The sequence below is a fragment of the Eucalyptus grandis genome, chromosome 1 (genome assembly GCF_016545825.1).
Source record: "Eucalyptus grandis isolate ANBG69807.140 chromosome 1, ASM1654582v1, whole genome shotgun sequence".
In the NCBI taxonomy this organism is placed as follows: Eukaryota; Viridiplantae; Streptophyta; class Magnoliopsida; order Myrtales; family Myrtaceae; genus Eucalyptus; species Eucalyptus grandis.
Window position 1 is genome coordinate 12,409,087 of NC_052612.1, and position 12,244 is coordinate 12,421,330.

The following is a 12,244-nucleotide window of genomic DNA, read 5'->3' on the forward strand; positions in this document are numbered from 1 at the left end:
TTGAAAATCCTAAGTCTCATGTAAAGGAAGAGGACTTGTTGAATTCCTACTCAAACACAACATTGCAAGGCCGACAAGGACAGAATTCCTCGTGGTGTCGTGGACAATCTATCTTTGCCAAATCGAGGAGATACGGCAATCAATTTATCTATATATCAACTTTTTTTTAATAAGATAAAATAAAATTGGTAACCCTAATTCTCACACTGACCAAAGTCTAGTCCACGTGGTCAGTTATGAAAATTCAACTCAACGCTAAATGATGAGGACCTCGTTAATTTCCTTTTTAAAAGATTCATTTTGTAACCTTGTAACTAGGGGTTCTCCACAACCACTGGGATGAATGGAAGGGGAGGTGAGGGGATTATGGGGTGGGACGCGTAAGTTTGTTTGACTGGTTAGTGTAAAGGTGAATAAAAAAAAAACTAGGGGTCCCCCACGAATAATTAGTTGTTGGTTACAAGGTGTAATCTCACTACAAAAGAGGTTGTTGGTTACAAGGTGTAATCTCACTACAAAAGAGGAGCCAAAGCTCTCTCAAGGGTCTGCAGCCGAACCGTTTGATATATAGGGATGGTAGGCTCTACGGATGCATTCCTTATTTTTACGTGCCGGTGTTTGCATGTCCTGTGACCCAATTGGTACAATATTTTTTTCTTGTTTTGTACCCACCAATACCCTCTAAATGTTTTACATCTATGCCTTTCCAAGGTTCAGATGAAACCTTTTAAGGATTTGCTCAGGTTCAAAAAGGTTTTTATTTTCTTTTTTTGGTTTAAAAATGAGATATTAGGGATGTGCAACCGGACCGGGTATACTCGGTTCCCGAATCAGTCCACCCGGAAAACAGGGTTGGGAACCGGTTCCCATTGAAATCAGTCCAAGAACCGGTTCCCAAAATTCGGTACCGGTTTAAACCAATCTAGGAACAGGTTCCGAGTGATTACCCACCTAGAAACTGGTTCCTAAACTAGTTTTGGAAGTAGAAGTTCAAAACCTTTTTTTTCCCCCGATTTCTATTCTTACTCTAGCAATCACACGACGTTTTTCCTCTTGGCTCTCTCAAACACGCACGGCACTCCTCCTTTGTCATTCCTCTTCCTCACTTGCTTCCCTCCCTCACCGGCTCCCTCTTGCACTGTCTGATAGAAGGATGATGTTCGTCGCTGCCAAATTATTATATATCACATGGATTGACTCGCCCAATTTCTCTTTTGTATGAGGAGTTATTCTTGCATAAATGAGTAGCTTCATATAGTAGTTGTGGAAATAAGACTAATATTAGACTCATGTTTGTTACTAATTCTTTGCCTTATGATTTTATTTATTATAATTAGCTCTGTAGATCCTTAATTTTTCGTTTAGTCAAAAAGTTATTGTATTTATTTATTATAAGTGCTTAATGTTTTAATACAAATTAGAAGGATTACGTTATTTTCTCGCGTATTAATATAAAATTCAAAGTCGTATAAGATATCGGAAGATTGTAAAATAGGTTCTAGTGAAAACAGGATTGACCCTGGAACCGGATTGGAAAAATATGGTGGGTCGTATAAGGTCCAATATAAACGGGATCAAGTATAGAGACTAGAAAAGGAGAACCGGTTATAACATGGTCGGATACGGGGTCAAGTCTAAACCCTACCCATCCTGGACCCGATCACCCCTAGGAGATATTGTAAGTTAAAGTGCATTTGTTTTGAGAAAAATGAATGATTTAGAAAATATTTTCCTAAAAATGATCTTATGTATTGCCTACAAAAATGAATAAATAAAAAATATTTTCATCGTTCATGAAAATATTTAGGGATAAATTATTTTTATAATGAAAATAATTTTCATTGATTAATTATCCCATGCAATACAAACGACAATCTTTAGGAAAAAATTTTAAAGTCATTCATTTTTTACAAAATAAACAATGCCAACATTGATATATATGAGACAAGATTTTTAAGTACTTATTTTAATTTAAAAGCTCCTATAGCGTGCGGTTTTAAAGATTTTAGAGATTCCATATTAAGAGAAATCCAAATCTCAATCAAGAAAATAGAATGGCTATTGTTGGCTGTATTTCACAAGACAAATTTCAATTACTTATTACAAGACAAATAAAAACGCAAAAAATCGTAATCTTTTTTTTTTCTTTTAAGGGTTAATACCACTAAAAACTCCAAATTGGTATATATGTGACAAATTTACCACTAATTAATTTTTGGGTCATAAAAAATCCAAATTAGTACACTTATGACATATTTATCTTCAGTTAGCTTCCATCAAATTTTACTGTGAAATTACTTGATACATGCCAATAACTCAATTAGTATGCCATTGCCACATAAAAATCCATATCAATTTGGGTAAATTTATCACAAATATACTAGTTTGGGGTTTTTTGTAATCCAAAACTTAATTGGTCATTTGGTAAGTACTTCTTTTATGCATTAATGTGGACATTTTTTAATAGTTTTTTTGGCTTTTTTCTTCTCTCTTTTCTTTTCTTATATTGAGGGCTTGACAAGGGTCATTGGCATTGGGCGAGGGTCGCCATGCTCTCACCAGCAAAAGCAAGGCCATGCAACCTCTCACCTAGATCTAGTGAGGGTCACGACGCCCTCACTAGGCCGTTGACCCTAATCTGCCCTCAGTAAAAAAAAAAAAGTAAAGAAAAAAATTCAAAATATCATTAAAGTGTTCATGTCAGTGTCAACCATGTCAAATAGGATAGTCAGAGTTTATGTCAGTGATTTCTAGTCAAAATTAATCGGATGATCTCAATTAACAAAATTTGAAAAAGTTTAGAATGAAATTGAGATAATTGAAAGATATAATAAAACTAAATTGGCATAAATGCAATAGATGTAGAATTTTTTCTTTTTTGGTAATTTCAGTTGTTAATCTGATCAATGACTTATAAGATTGAAGCGAGATTTACCTAATCAAGATGACAATGTTGACAATGCAAGCTGAGAAATTCAATGATCGGTCTCATTAGTTCCTTCACGTGGGTTTACAATTTGGATAATGACGTTTAAGCCCAGATTTAAAAAAATTAAAATGAAAAAAGAAAAGAAAGCAAGGCAAAAACAACCGAAATAGCGGCCTTCATCTCAAGGAAGGTTTTCAATGAAAACCGGCATCTTGTCAGTCCAGGAAGGCGCTGAAAGTCCTGGCAAGTTGGGCACTCCTTCCGGGTGGTGGTCCTACCCCTTCTGGTTTGTTTCTTCGGAGGAAGAAAGTGTTGAACTTCTCATGGAAGAAGATCACGGTCTTCCTTATGAACGGGAAGTCCATCTCAGCTATATCTCTACAGCTTAACAAACTCCATCATAAAGCGCTTTCCATGCTCATTTATGAAGGGAGGGAAGAAAGTGTAGACATTACCCTATACAGAATCCTGGCCCAAAAAAAAAAAAATCCGAAAACCGTAACCGAGTTCGGTTCACATTTTGATTTGGTTACCCCTAGTCTTCATGCAAGGTTGACACTCTAGGGGTGTCGGAACCGAACTAAAATTGAATTGAACTGGAATTTCGTGCATTTCGATTCGGTTTCAGTTTCAGTTCAAATAATGAAAAAATAACTATTTTTTTTATTCCAATTCGGATATTTTCGGTTTTGTTTAGTTAATAGAACCTAACTGAAAATTGCCCATCTTTTTAATATTATAATTTACTTCTCTCTACTTTTTCACTAAAACCTTTTCTTAATATCACAAAAGAAGACAACTGAAAAACCAGACAAAATTGGAGTGAATTGAATTGAGCCGAGCTAGGTTTTTGGTTCAAGTTATGTTCGGTTCGGTTGGGTTCATGGTACGATTCAAAGGTAATGCACACCACCCCCGCCCTCTTCACCTGCGCCCATTCAATTGACCCCCATGCCTTTCCCTTTTGGTCAGAAATTGGCCCCACTGCTTTTCAATCGCATTTGCTTCCGTCTTTTTCTCTTAATGGCATGCGCCGTCATAAAAGAAAATCGCCCATCCACTTGGAGCATTTGAGCCGAAACCGTGAAGATTCAAATGTCAGCATAACGCGACGAAGTAGAAAGGGAGCCGATGTGGCCTTTTGCTTCGTTCGTTCATATCCCAATTCCGGCTAACGTGTTTTTTTATCCATCAAATTGGTACGATAGTTAGATCGAATTCATTCCATTTTGAGGTAGAGCTCCATCGTCCTGTCGTCCATCATTAATAATGATGAGACTCAGAGTAGTTATATGGCGCGATCTATCCACGAGACATCATTAATATCAAGGTTCTTGCTTATTCTTGATCAAATTAATTGTACTACGTCAACATATCGTATGAATATCACAATGGTTATCAGGAACCACAGAACAAGATGATTGAGGATTCATGAGGTTAGTTGAGCGATAAAGTCATCAAAAACCTTAGGTCTCTCAAAGCTTAAGAGGTCTTGTCTGTGGTTCTTACTCAGCACAACATTTGAAGGCCAATATGGATATAACTCCTTGTAGCATCGTGGACAACTTATCTTCCACGAAATTGGGAAGGTACGGCGGTCAATTTGTCCTGTGAAAACGCTTGCTTTGTACGCCATCAATACCCGAAACAAGAAAAAGTGGAACAAGAGAAGCAGAATATTCAATCAAGCCTTTGTTTACACATTCTTCTCCCTTGGCTTTTGGAGGATCGACAGCCTGAAGAAATTAATGTTATAGATGTTAATTGGATCGTGACCGTGATGAAAAAGTCTCTGGTGAGAACTAAAGAGAGAGAGGTCTGGAAGGAGAATGTTCAAATGGTTGAGAATGAGTTCATTAACTCTTGAACACAAAGCCAAACCAAAAGGAAAGAAAGAAATTAATCACTAAACTCAAACACGACAGGCAAAAGAGGAAAAATCCAAAGCTTGTCCCATTTTCTTCCTCTCTCCTTTCAAGTTGACTTTGAAACAGATCTTCTTTGGCAGTGTTGTCAGCAAACCCCACCACTTCATTGTTCACACACCCATATTGTCCTAAAATGTAGATTTTTGCTTTGGTTACCGCTAAATTGATAGGCCAAACATATCAGTCTTGAACGAGTCTTTACCACGTGTTTTGATATTGGGTCTGAACGATATGTATTGAGATGGTGGTGAATGAGAAGATGCAGTTTTTTCACTTTGGAAAAGGAGCGAGAGGTGGCAGAGACATGGCAAGCAAGAACCTCCGGTTGCTCTTGTTTCTGGTTCTCTTCTGTTCCTGGATTCATCTGATTTGCTCAACAACAAACACAAATGACCGTAAGCGCACACGCATGTATTTGTTTATGCATGTTTCTATGATGAATTTCTTATCATTCATGTTCTTTGTTTCTTTCCATTTGTACTTCTTTTGGGTTCATCTTGTTCTGGCTTGGGGATGGTGTGAGAAAAAGGTACCAAGTCATCAAATAGATTTTCTTTTATCTTTTTAATCTTTTAAGGTTTCAGGGACTTAAGCTGTCTGTGTAGAACTTAGAGTTCCTCAGGTTTTTAAGGTTGTGGCTTGTCCCGCGGACATGAACATGTTATGTTATTGGAGCCAGGAAAGGGCTACTTTCGGTCTCTTTGAGCCTGGAGGATCATCTCGATTTTGTCATGTACTTGAGAGGCTGCTAGTTTCGCAGGTCTTTCTCGTCTTATAATGTCCCTGGATCCTTGATCAACAAGGACTATATAACTACTCGAAGGAAGGAAGAACTGACATAGGTGCAAGAAAGAGGTCTCCCACTATGTTGTTAACCATTAACAAGTTCATAAACTTGGATACGATTACATACATTATTCCCTCAAAAAGAATTTCAGCAATGCGGAACTCAAGAATAAATAGAGATTAGATGCGCGAATATAGAAATTGAAGCACCTAGTGGTTATGTGCGGGAAAGTTATCTTGGCCGTCCATGCTGTCAATTCAATTATCTGCTCCGAGGCATGCAAAGCATGAAATATTTAGCCCTGTTCGAACATGTTGGTCTTTTTCTGCCCTATAGATGTAGAACTAAATTGTAGAGTTCCCAAATTTCATATCTAATCATACGCTCTGAACAAACAGTAAGTTCTGGCATTGATCATGAAAGAAATTTGAGTGTTAAATTTAGTGAGAGAAAGGAAAAGGCAAACTGTCTATCTGCATCTATCCTTGAATACTTGCTCAATCAATAGAACAAAGACGCCTCTGCTAAAACAATGGCAGGATCAGTGGGAAGTCCGCACTCATAAAAACTGTGACAAAAGTGCTTGCCCGGATCTCGGTCAATGAGCATTTTAGTGGAAGTGGCTGTCACAACTAGCTGTTTTACCCAACTGCTGGAGCCATGAGAAAGCTTTTAGTACAGGATGGCACCGTGTCTCTTGCAATCAGAAAATTTTTCTTTGAAAATTTTGCATCAACAATGGATCTCGTTAGGCTTGAATGTGCATTTGACCTTGTTGGCTTGTGGCCAAGGCAAAATCTGTTTCCTTTCCCATCTTAAAATTTCACCCTCTTTCTTCTTTGCCATGTAATTGTGCAGTCACTGTTCTTTTAGCCCTGAAAGCCCAGTGGCAGAACACACCGCCCAACTGGGGCAAGTCCGGTGATCCTTGTGGACTGCCTTGGGATGGAGTCACCTGCCACAATAATTCAAGAGTGACCGGATTGTGAGTGCTCTCCACTTGTTGTCATTGGTGCACATTTCTGTTCCCAGTTCCTAGAAATGTCTTTTTTTCCAAACTCAGTGATGCCATTTTAGCCGGCCATTGACTGTGATATTTTCCTTTTGTTATGCCCTTGACAGAGGGTTATCTGGCATGAATATCAAAGGGCTGCTGCAACATGAAATAGCGGGTCTCACAGAACTCACTTATTTGTAAGATTCTCCTCTTTCAATTATCCGTCATGATCATAAGCTGATTCTTAGATGTGTATAAGGATTGCATAAATGAAGTCCTTCAAAGCATTGTGTTCAATCATCAAGTATCATATGAACGAGTCTACTTATTTGTATCATCTAACCTTTGAACTGCAGGGATCTTTCCCTAAACAAGGATCTCAGTGGATCAATACCTCCAGAGTTGGGAAGTCTACAGAACTTGAATATCTTGTAATATCCCTTCTGACTGCATACATTGCTAAATCAGCTTGTTTTTCCCTTTTCTCTCATGTACAAGACCTGATCTTTCAAAATTTTCAGAATTTTAGCTGGATGCAGCTTCAGTGGTAGTATTCCTGATGAATTGGGCAACCTTTCAGAGCTGACTTTCTTGTAAGGCTTGTCAAAATGCGAATGCCAGTAATTCGATGATTATGGAAGTTTAGCTATATGATTTGCTTAGACTTTCAAATTGCCATTCTTACCAGGGCACTAGATACCAACAATTTTAGTGGTAATATACCTGCTTCTTTGGGTAATCTCTCCAAACTCTACTGGTTTGACATGTCGGAAAATCAGTTAGATGGGTCACTACCAGTTTCAACGGACACCACCCCAGGGTTGGACCTTTTGCTCAAATGTTATCACCTGTAAGTTCTCTACAATAATCCCGCACCTAGTGTGATGAATGTAGACTAAGAATCTTTTTATTCCAGACTCTACTGATAAGTGATACAATCTTTATGTTCTTTCATCATTAACTCTTTGGAATGTGCTGCATTGGTAATTTCAGCCACTTGAGCAAGAACCGACTGTCGGGCACCATACCAGATAAACTGTTTAGTTCAAAGATGTCTCTGATACACATGTAGGTTACCAATTTTCCGACTTCATATAATATACCAAGCTTTCTGCTCTAACTCGTGCTAGCTTTTGTTGACAGATTATTTGATGATAACCAATTTATTGGTTCTATACCATCCACAGTAGGCCTTGTCCGGACGCTCCAGGCTCTGTGAGAATCTCCTCACCTAATGTTTATTTTGTGTTTTGGGATATCCAATTATCAACCATTGGCACCTATTAAATTTATTTGGACTCACATTGCACAATATGCCGCAGCCGACTCGATAGGAACTCCTTTTCTGGAAACGTCCCTTCAACTCTCAACAACCTTACAAAACTCAGTGAGCTGTGAGTATAGATTTCTTCATCGATGGTATTCTGGTGGGATCACCAAAATCTCCTCTCACTCCACTAAGTTTCCTTCAGGAATTTAGCATACAACGGATTGAACGGTTCTTTGCCAAACTTAACAGGGATGAATGCACTCAGTTACATGTGAGTAAGAAATCCTGGCTTTGTCTCTCCCTCATGATATCTCATGGCTAATTTCACTGGCTGGTTGACTGGGCAAAAATGTACCTTTGCAGTGACCTCAGCAACAACTCTTTTGCGGCTTCAGTAGCTCCAGATTGGTTCTCAACTTTATCATCTCTCACCACTCTGTAAGATTTCCCAGTGCAATTAATACAATGAAAAGTTGTATGGCTTTCTGAAACTGACGTACGACCTCAAATTTATCTCACTATGACCAGAATCATACAATACGGACCGCTTCAAGGGACTGTACCACCAAACCTCTTCAGCCTTCCGCAGCTACAGCAAGTGTAATGAAAAAATATTTCTAATTTGTATCCTCTTGCTTATACCATTTTGATGATTTTTCGAACTTCTACAGTGATATGAGAAATAATGCTTTCAATGGAACGCTGTACATGGGTACCAGCGTCAGTCCAAAATTGGTGCTCGTTAATTTGGAAGATAACCAGATCGAATCCCTGTTGACCAGTCCCTACCGGAACAGATTAACGTGAGACAGACAGTTCGCAGGCATTAGACTTCAATTCTGAGATATGAAAGACATTATGATTCTAATCATTTGTTTTTTTTTTTTTTTTCCTTTTTTGCGTCAGACTAATGGGAAATCCGGCATGTACCAATGCGCCTGTTCTCTCAACTTTGGGGTACTGCGAAGATCAGCAGCCACAAGTTTATTCCACCCCAGCCAAATGCAGAGGTGCATCGTGTCCCTCAGATCGGAAGCTTGAACCTGGAAGCTGCATGTGCGCGGTTCCGTATGAAGGAACATTCACATTTAAAGCTCCATCATTCAGCGATTTGTTCAACGCCACTCTGTTTCAATCGTTGGAAGTAGAACTGTGGCGGACATTGAACCTACCTAATGGTTCAGTTTCCCTTCAGAATATCGGCTTTAATCAAAGCAGTGGCTATCTTATGGTACCTGTGTCTTTCTTTCCATCTGATGGGACGTACTTCAGTAGGTCAGATATTGGGAGGATCGGATTTATTATCACGAACCATACATTTCAGCAGCCCACGGGCTTCGGCCCCTACATCTTCAGCGCATATCCTTATCCATTCCCAGGTAACTTAAATTCATCCTCTCATGCATCAGGTTTGACTATCATTCATATCCATTTTGACATGAACATCCAATCCAGCTCACGGAATACGAATCAGCATCGGCGTCATAGCAGGGATTGCCATTGGCTGCTCAGTCCTGGTTCTTGGACTTGTGTGGTTAGCAATATATGCTATCCGACAGAAGAAAAGAGCACAAAGAGCAACGGAATTGAGCAAACCATTTGGTAATTAATGCATGAACTCTTCATTTTTTTTGCTACTGAGGCACTTTGACAAGCTGATTGCTGAGATAGTTGAAAACGAGTAAACTAAATAAGTCGTCTCACTCACATCGATCTATCCATTTTTAAGCATCCTGGATACTGAGGGGAAGTGGTGGCGGAGGAGCACCCCGATTGAAGGGGGCAAGGTGGTTCTATTTCGACGAAATCAAGAAGTGCACCAATGGTTTTTCTGAAAGTAACGAGATAGGCTCCGGGGGCTATGGAAGGGTAAAATTCACGCGCTGCACCAATTGTATGTAAATTATAATATGCTTCGTATCACTGCTTTGTAATTCTTTTTCATGAACTGATAGGTCTACAAAGGAATGCTTCCTGACGGCCAAGTGTTGGCAATCAAGAGAGCTCAGCAGGGGTCGATGCAGGGCGCGCACGAGTTCAAGACGGAAATCGAGCTACTTTCTCGAGTCCATCACAAGAATCTCGTCGGCCTCGTTGGCTTCTGTCACGAACAAGGAGAACAGATGTTGGTCTACGAATATATGCCCAATGGGACACTTAAGGAGAACTTGTCAGGTACTTTCCTTTGCCTAAATCACATAGAGCTTTGTGATGTTTAGACTCCATATAAAACATTCCGGATCATGCTTTGTCCTCCTATCATTCTTTCTAGCATAAGTGAGAGTGATACTTTTTCTGGTGAATGAAACTGCCTACTGTTTGTAGCAATGGATACTGAAAATTAATGATGTAGGGAAAACAAGCATACCTCTTGACTGGAAAAGGAGGCTCCAGGTCGCCCTTGGCTCCGCGAGAGGACTGGCATATCTGCACGAACTCGCGAATCCCCCTATAATTCACAGAGATGTCAAGTCCACGAATATCTTGTTGGATGAAAATTTGGTGGCTAAAGTTGCAGACTTTGGCTTGTCTAAAATGGTGGCGGACAGCGAGAAAGGACATCTTTCAACACAAGTCAAGGGCACAATGGTATAGCATACTCCTATTTGAATGTCCAGCTTATGCAACAGAGGCGGGTTATGAGATCTTAACCGAATCATAACCTCTAGTTTTTCATCGAACTCCGACTGACAATAAGTTTTCCTTTGTCTTTCTTGAAACTCCAGCAGATGATAAGTTATGCCATTTTCCTAGAATTAGGCAAAACACGGGACACCCCGGATAGGTGAAATGAAAGTAAAAAGGATTATATAGAGTACCATTTTGAAATCTGAGTAGGTTTGACTAAGTTGCAATGAGGTATAGATAATCCTCAAAAGGTGAAGTGTATGCTTTCCTGATTTCAAGTTCTGATTGTTCGTAACTCGTGATCTTGCAGGGCTACTTGGATCCAGAATATTACACGACCCAGTTACTAACAGACAAGAGCGATGTCTACAGTTTCGGGGTCGTGATGCTTGAACTGATAACTGCGAAGCCACCGCTCGACAAGGGCAAGTACATCGTCCGTGAAGTCCGCATGGCGATGGACAAAAACGACCGAGACTACTACGGACTAAGGCAAGTCATGGATCCGTCCCTTCTCAAAGTGGGGCGTCTCGAGGGTTTTACATGGTTCCTGGAGTTAGCAATGCGATGCCTCCACGAATCATCCGCCAACCGTCCCAGGATGAATGAAGTCGTGAAGGAAATCGAGATGATCCTGCAAGCCGACGGGATAGCCACAAGCATGACGTCCGCGTCCTCATCGGCCACAGACTTTGGAGCTTCACATTATGGTGCTCCTAGGCATCCTTTGTACAGTGATGTTTCATCCAGTAGTAAGGATGTTAGTTACAGCAATTCGTTCGACTACAGCAGTGGGTACGCACTTTCGATGAAGATTGAACCAAAGTAAATGTCGATCGCTAGAGTCGCTTATTTTGTTCATCAAATTTGTATGGCAGTTAGCCGACTTTGTTCCATTCGTCATATAGTAATTTTATATCACTCCATACATACACAAAACATCATCAATATCGAAGTACTTTTTTTTCCTGTATTAAGTTGACGATGCTACTACCTCGACTGTTGCCTTCTTTTGGGCGACTAGATGTGGTCTTCCTTGGAGTAATAAGCCTTGGGAGGATATGCTTAGTTGGGCTTCGGCCTTGCTCTCGAGCAAAGAGTTTTATAAATGCATTGGCTGATTCTCTTTTGGAGCTCTCTGCCACATCATTTGGAAGAATAGAAACGATATTCTCTTTAGGAGTGTGCAGATTTCTACTTCGGCTATGAAGAAGCACCTTCTAAAGGTTGTTAAAGATAAGGCTTGCACCTTCAAAAATGTGGAGGATTCCCCAAGAAATAGAAGAGTGCAACGTTCCTGGGAAGTGGACCCTGCTATCTTCGACGTCTGAGTTGGCCTTGCCTGGGTAGACACTTGGTGCTGCTTTGTGTTCTTCCTTTGGCGTGTTGTCTTGTTTTGGTGTTGTCGACCAATTAGCCTTTTTTCGGCTTCCTTTCACTCATCATGAGCTTGTTCATCTTGAGTGACAGTTTTTTGAAGTCGTTTGTCTGTACATTTTGACATTCCCCTTAATATTACTTACCTTACCAAAAAAAAAAAAAAGTCGATGATGCTACATCGACAAACTGTATGAGTATGGCAATAGCATAGGCATGATACACATTCTCAAGAATCATATATGGAAATGATCGGCAACTCAAGAGGCTAGCCAAGTGATAAAGTAACTGAAAACTCTAGGTCTCCTAAAGCGCAAGAGGTCTTGTT

General features: G+C 39.9%; 1 protein-coding gene across 1 annotated transcript; it reads left to right on the top strand.

Moving 5' to 3' along the window:
* Positions 1–4,779: 4,779 nt before the first annotated feature.
* On the top strand, positions 4,780–11,478 carry LOC104454310 (probable leucine-rich repeat receptor-like protein kinase At5g49770). Its single transcript, XM_010069125.3, has 19 exons — positions 4,780–5,252; positions 6,503–6,629; positions 6,767–6,838; positions 6,998–7,072; positions 7,163–7,234; positions 7,330–7,491; positions 7,635–7,709; positions 7,785–7,856; positions 7,964–8,035; positions 8,114–8,182; positions 8,275–8,349; positions 8,440–8,511; positions 8,583–8,714; positions 8,818–9,290; positions 9,367–9,513; positions 9,641–9,780; positions 9,867–10,086; positions 10,265–10,500; positions 10,850–11,478. Exons 1-19 carry the CDS (start codon positions 5,099–5,101, stop codon positions 11,366–11,368), a joined length of 2,964 nt encoding a protein of 987 aa, XP_010067427.3. The 5' UTR covers positions 4,780–5,098; the 3' UTR covers positions 11,369–11,478.
* Positions 11,479–12,244: the final 766 nt, after the last annotated feature.

What these genes read in the sequence shown, in the direction of transcription:
- LOC104454310 (XM_010069125.3), top strand. Translation starts at nt 5,099, where the DNA reads ATGGTGGTGAATGAGAAGATGCAGTTTTTTCACTTTGGAAAAGGAGCG. An exon ending in AATTCAAGAGTGACCGGATT is followed by an intron (nt 6,630 to 6,766) that starts GTGAGTGCTCTC and finishes TGCCCTTGACAG; the next exon opens with AGGGTTATCTGGCATGAATA. An exon ending in GTCCGGACGCTCCAGGCTCT is followed by an intron (nt 7,857 to 7,963) that starts GTGAGAATCTCC and finishes AATATGCCGCAG; the next exon opens with CCGACTCGATAGGAACTCCT.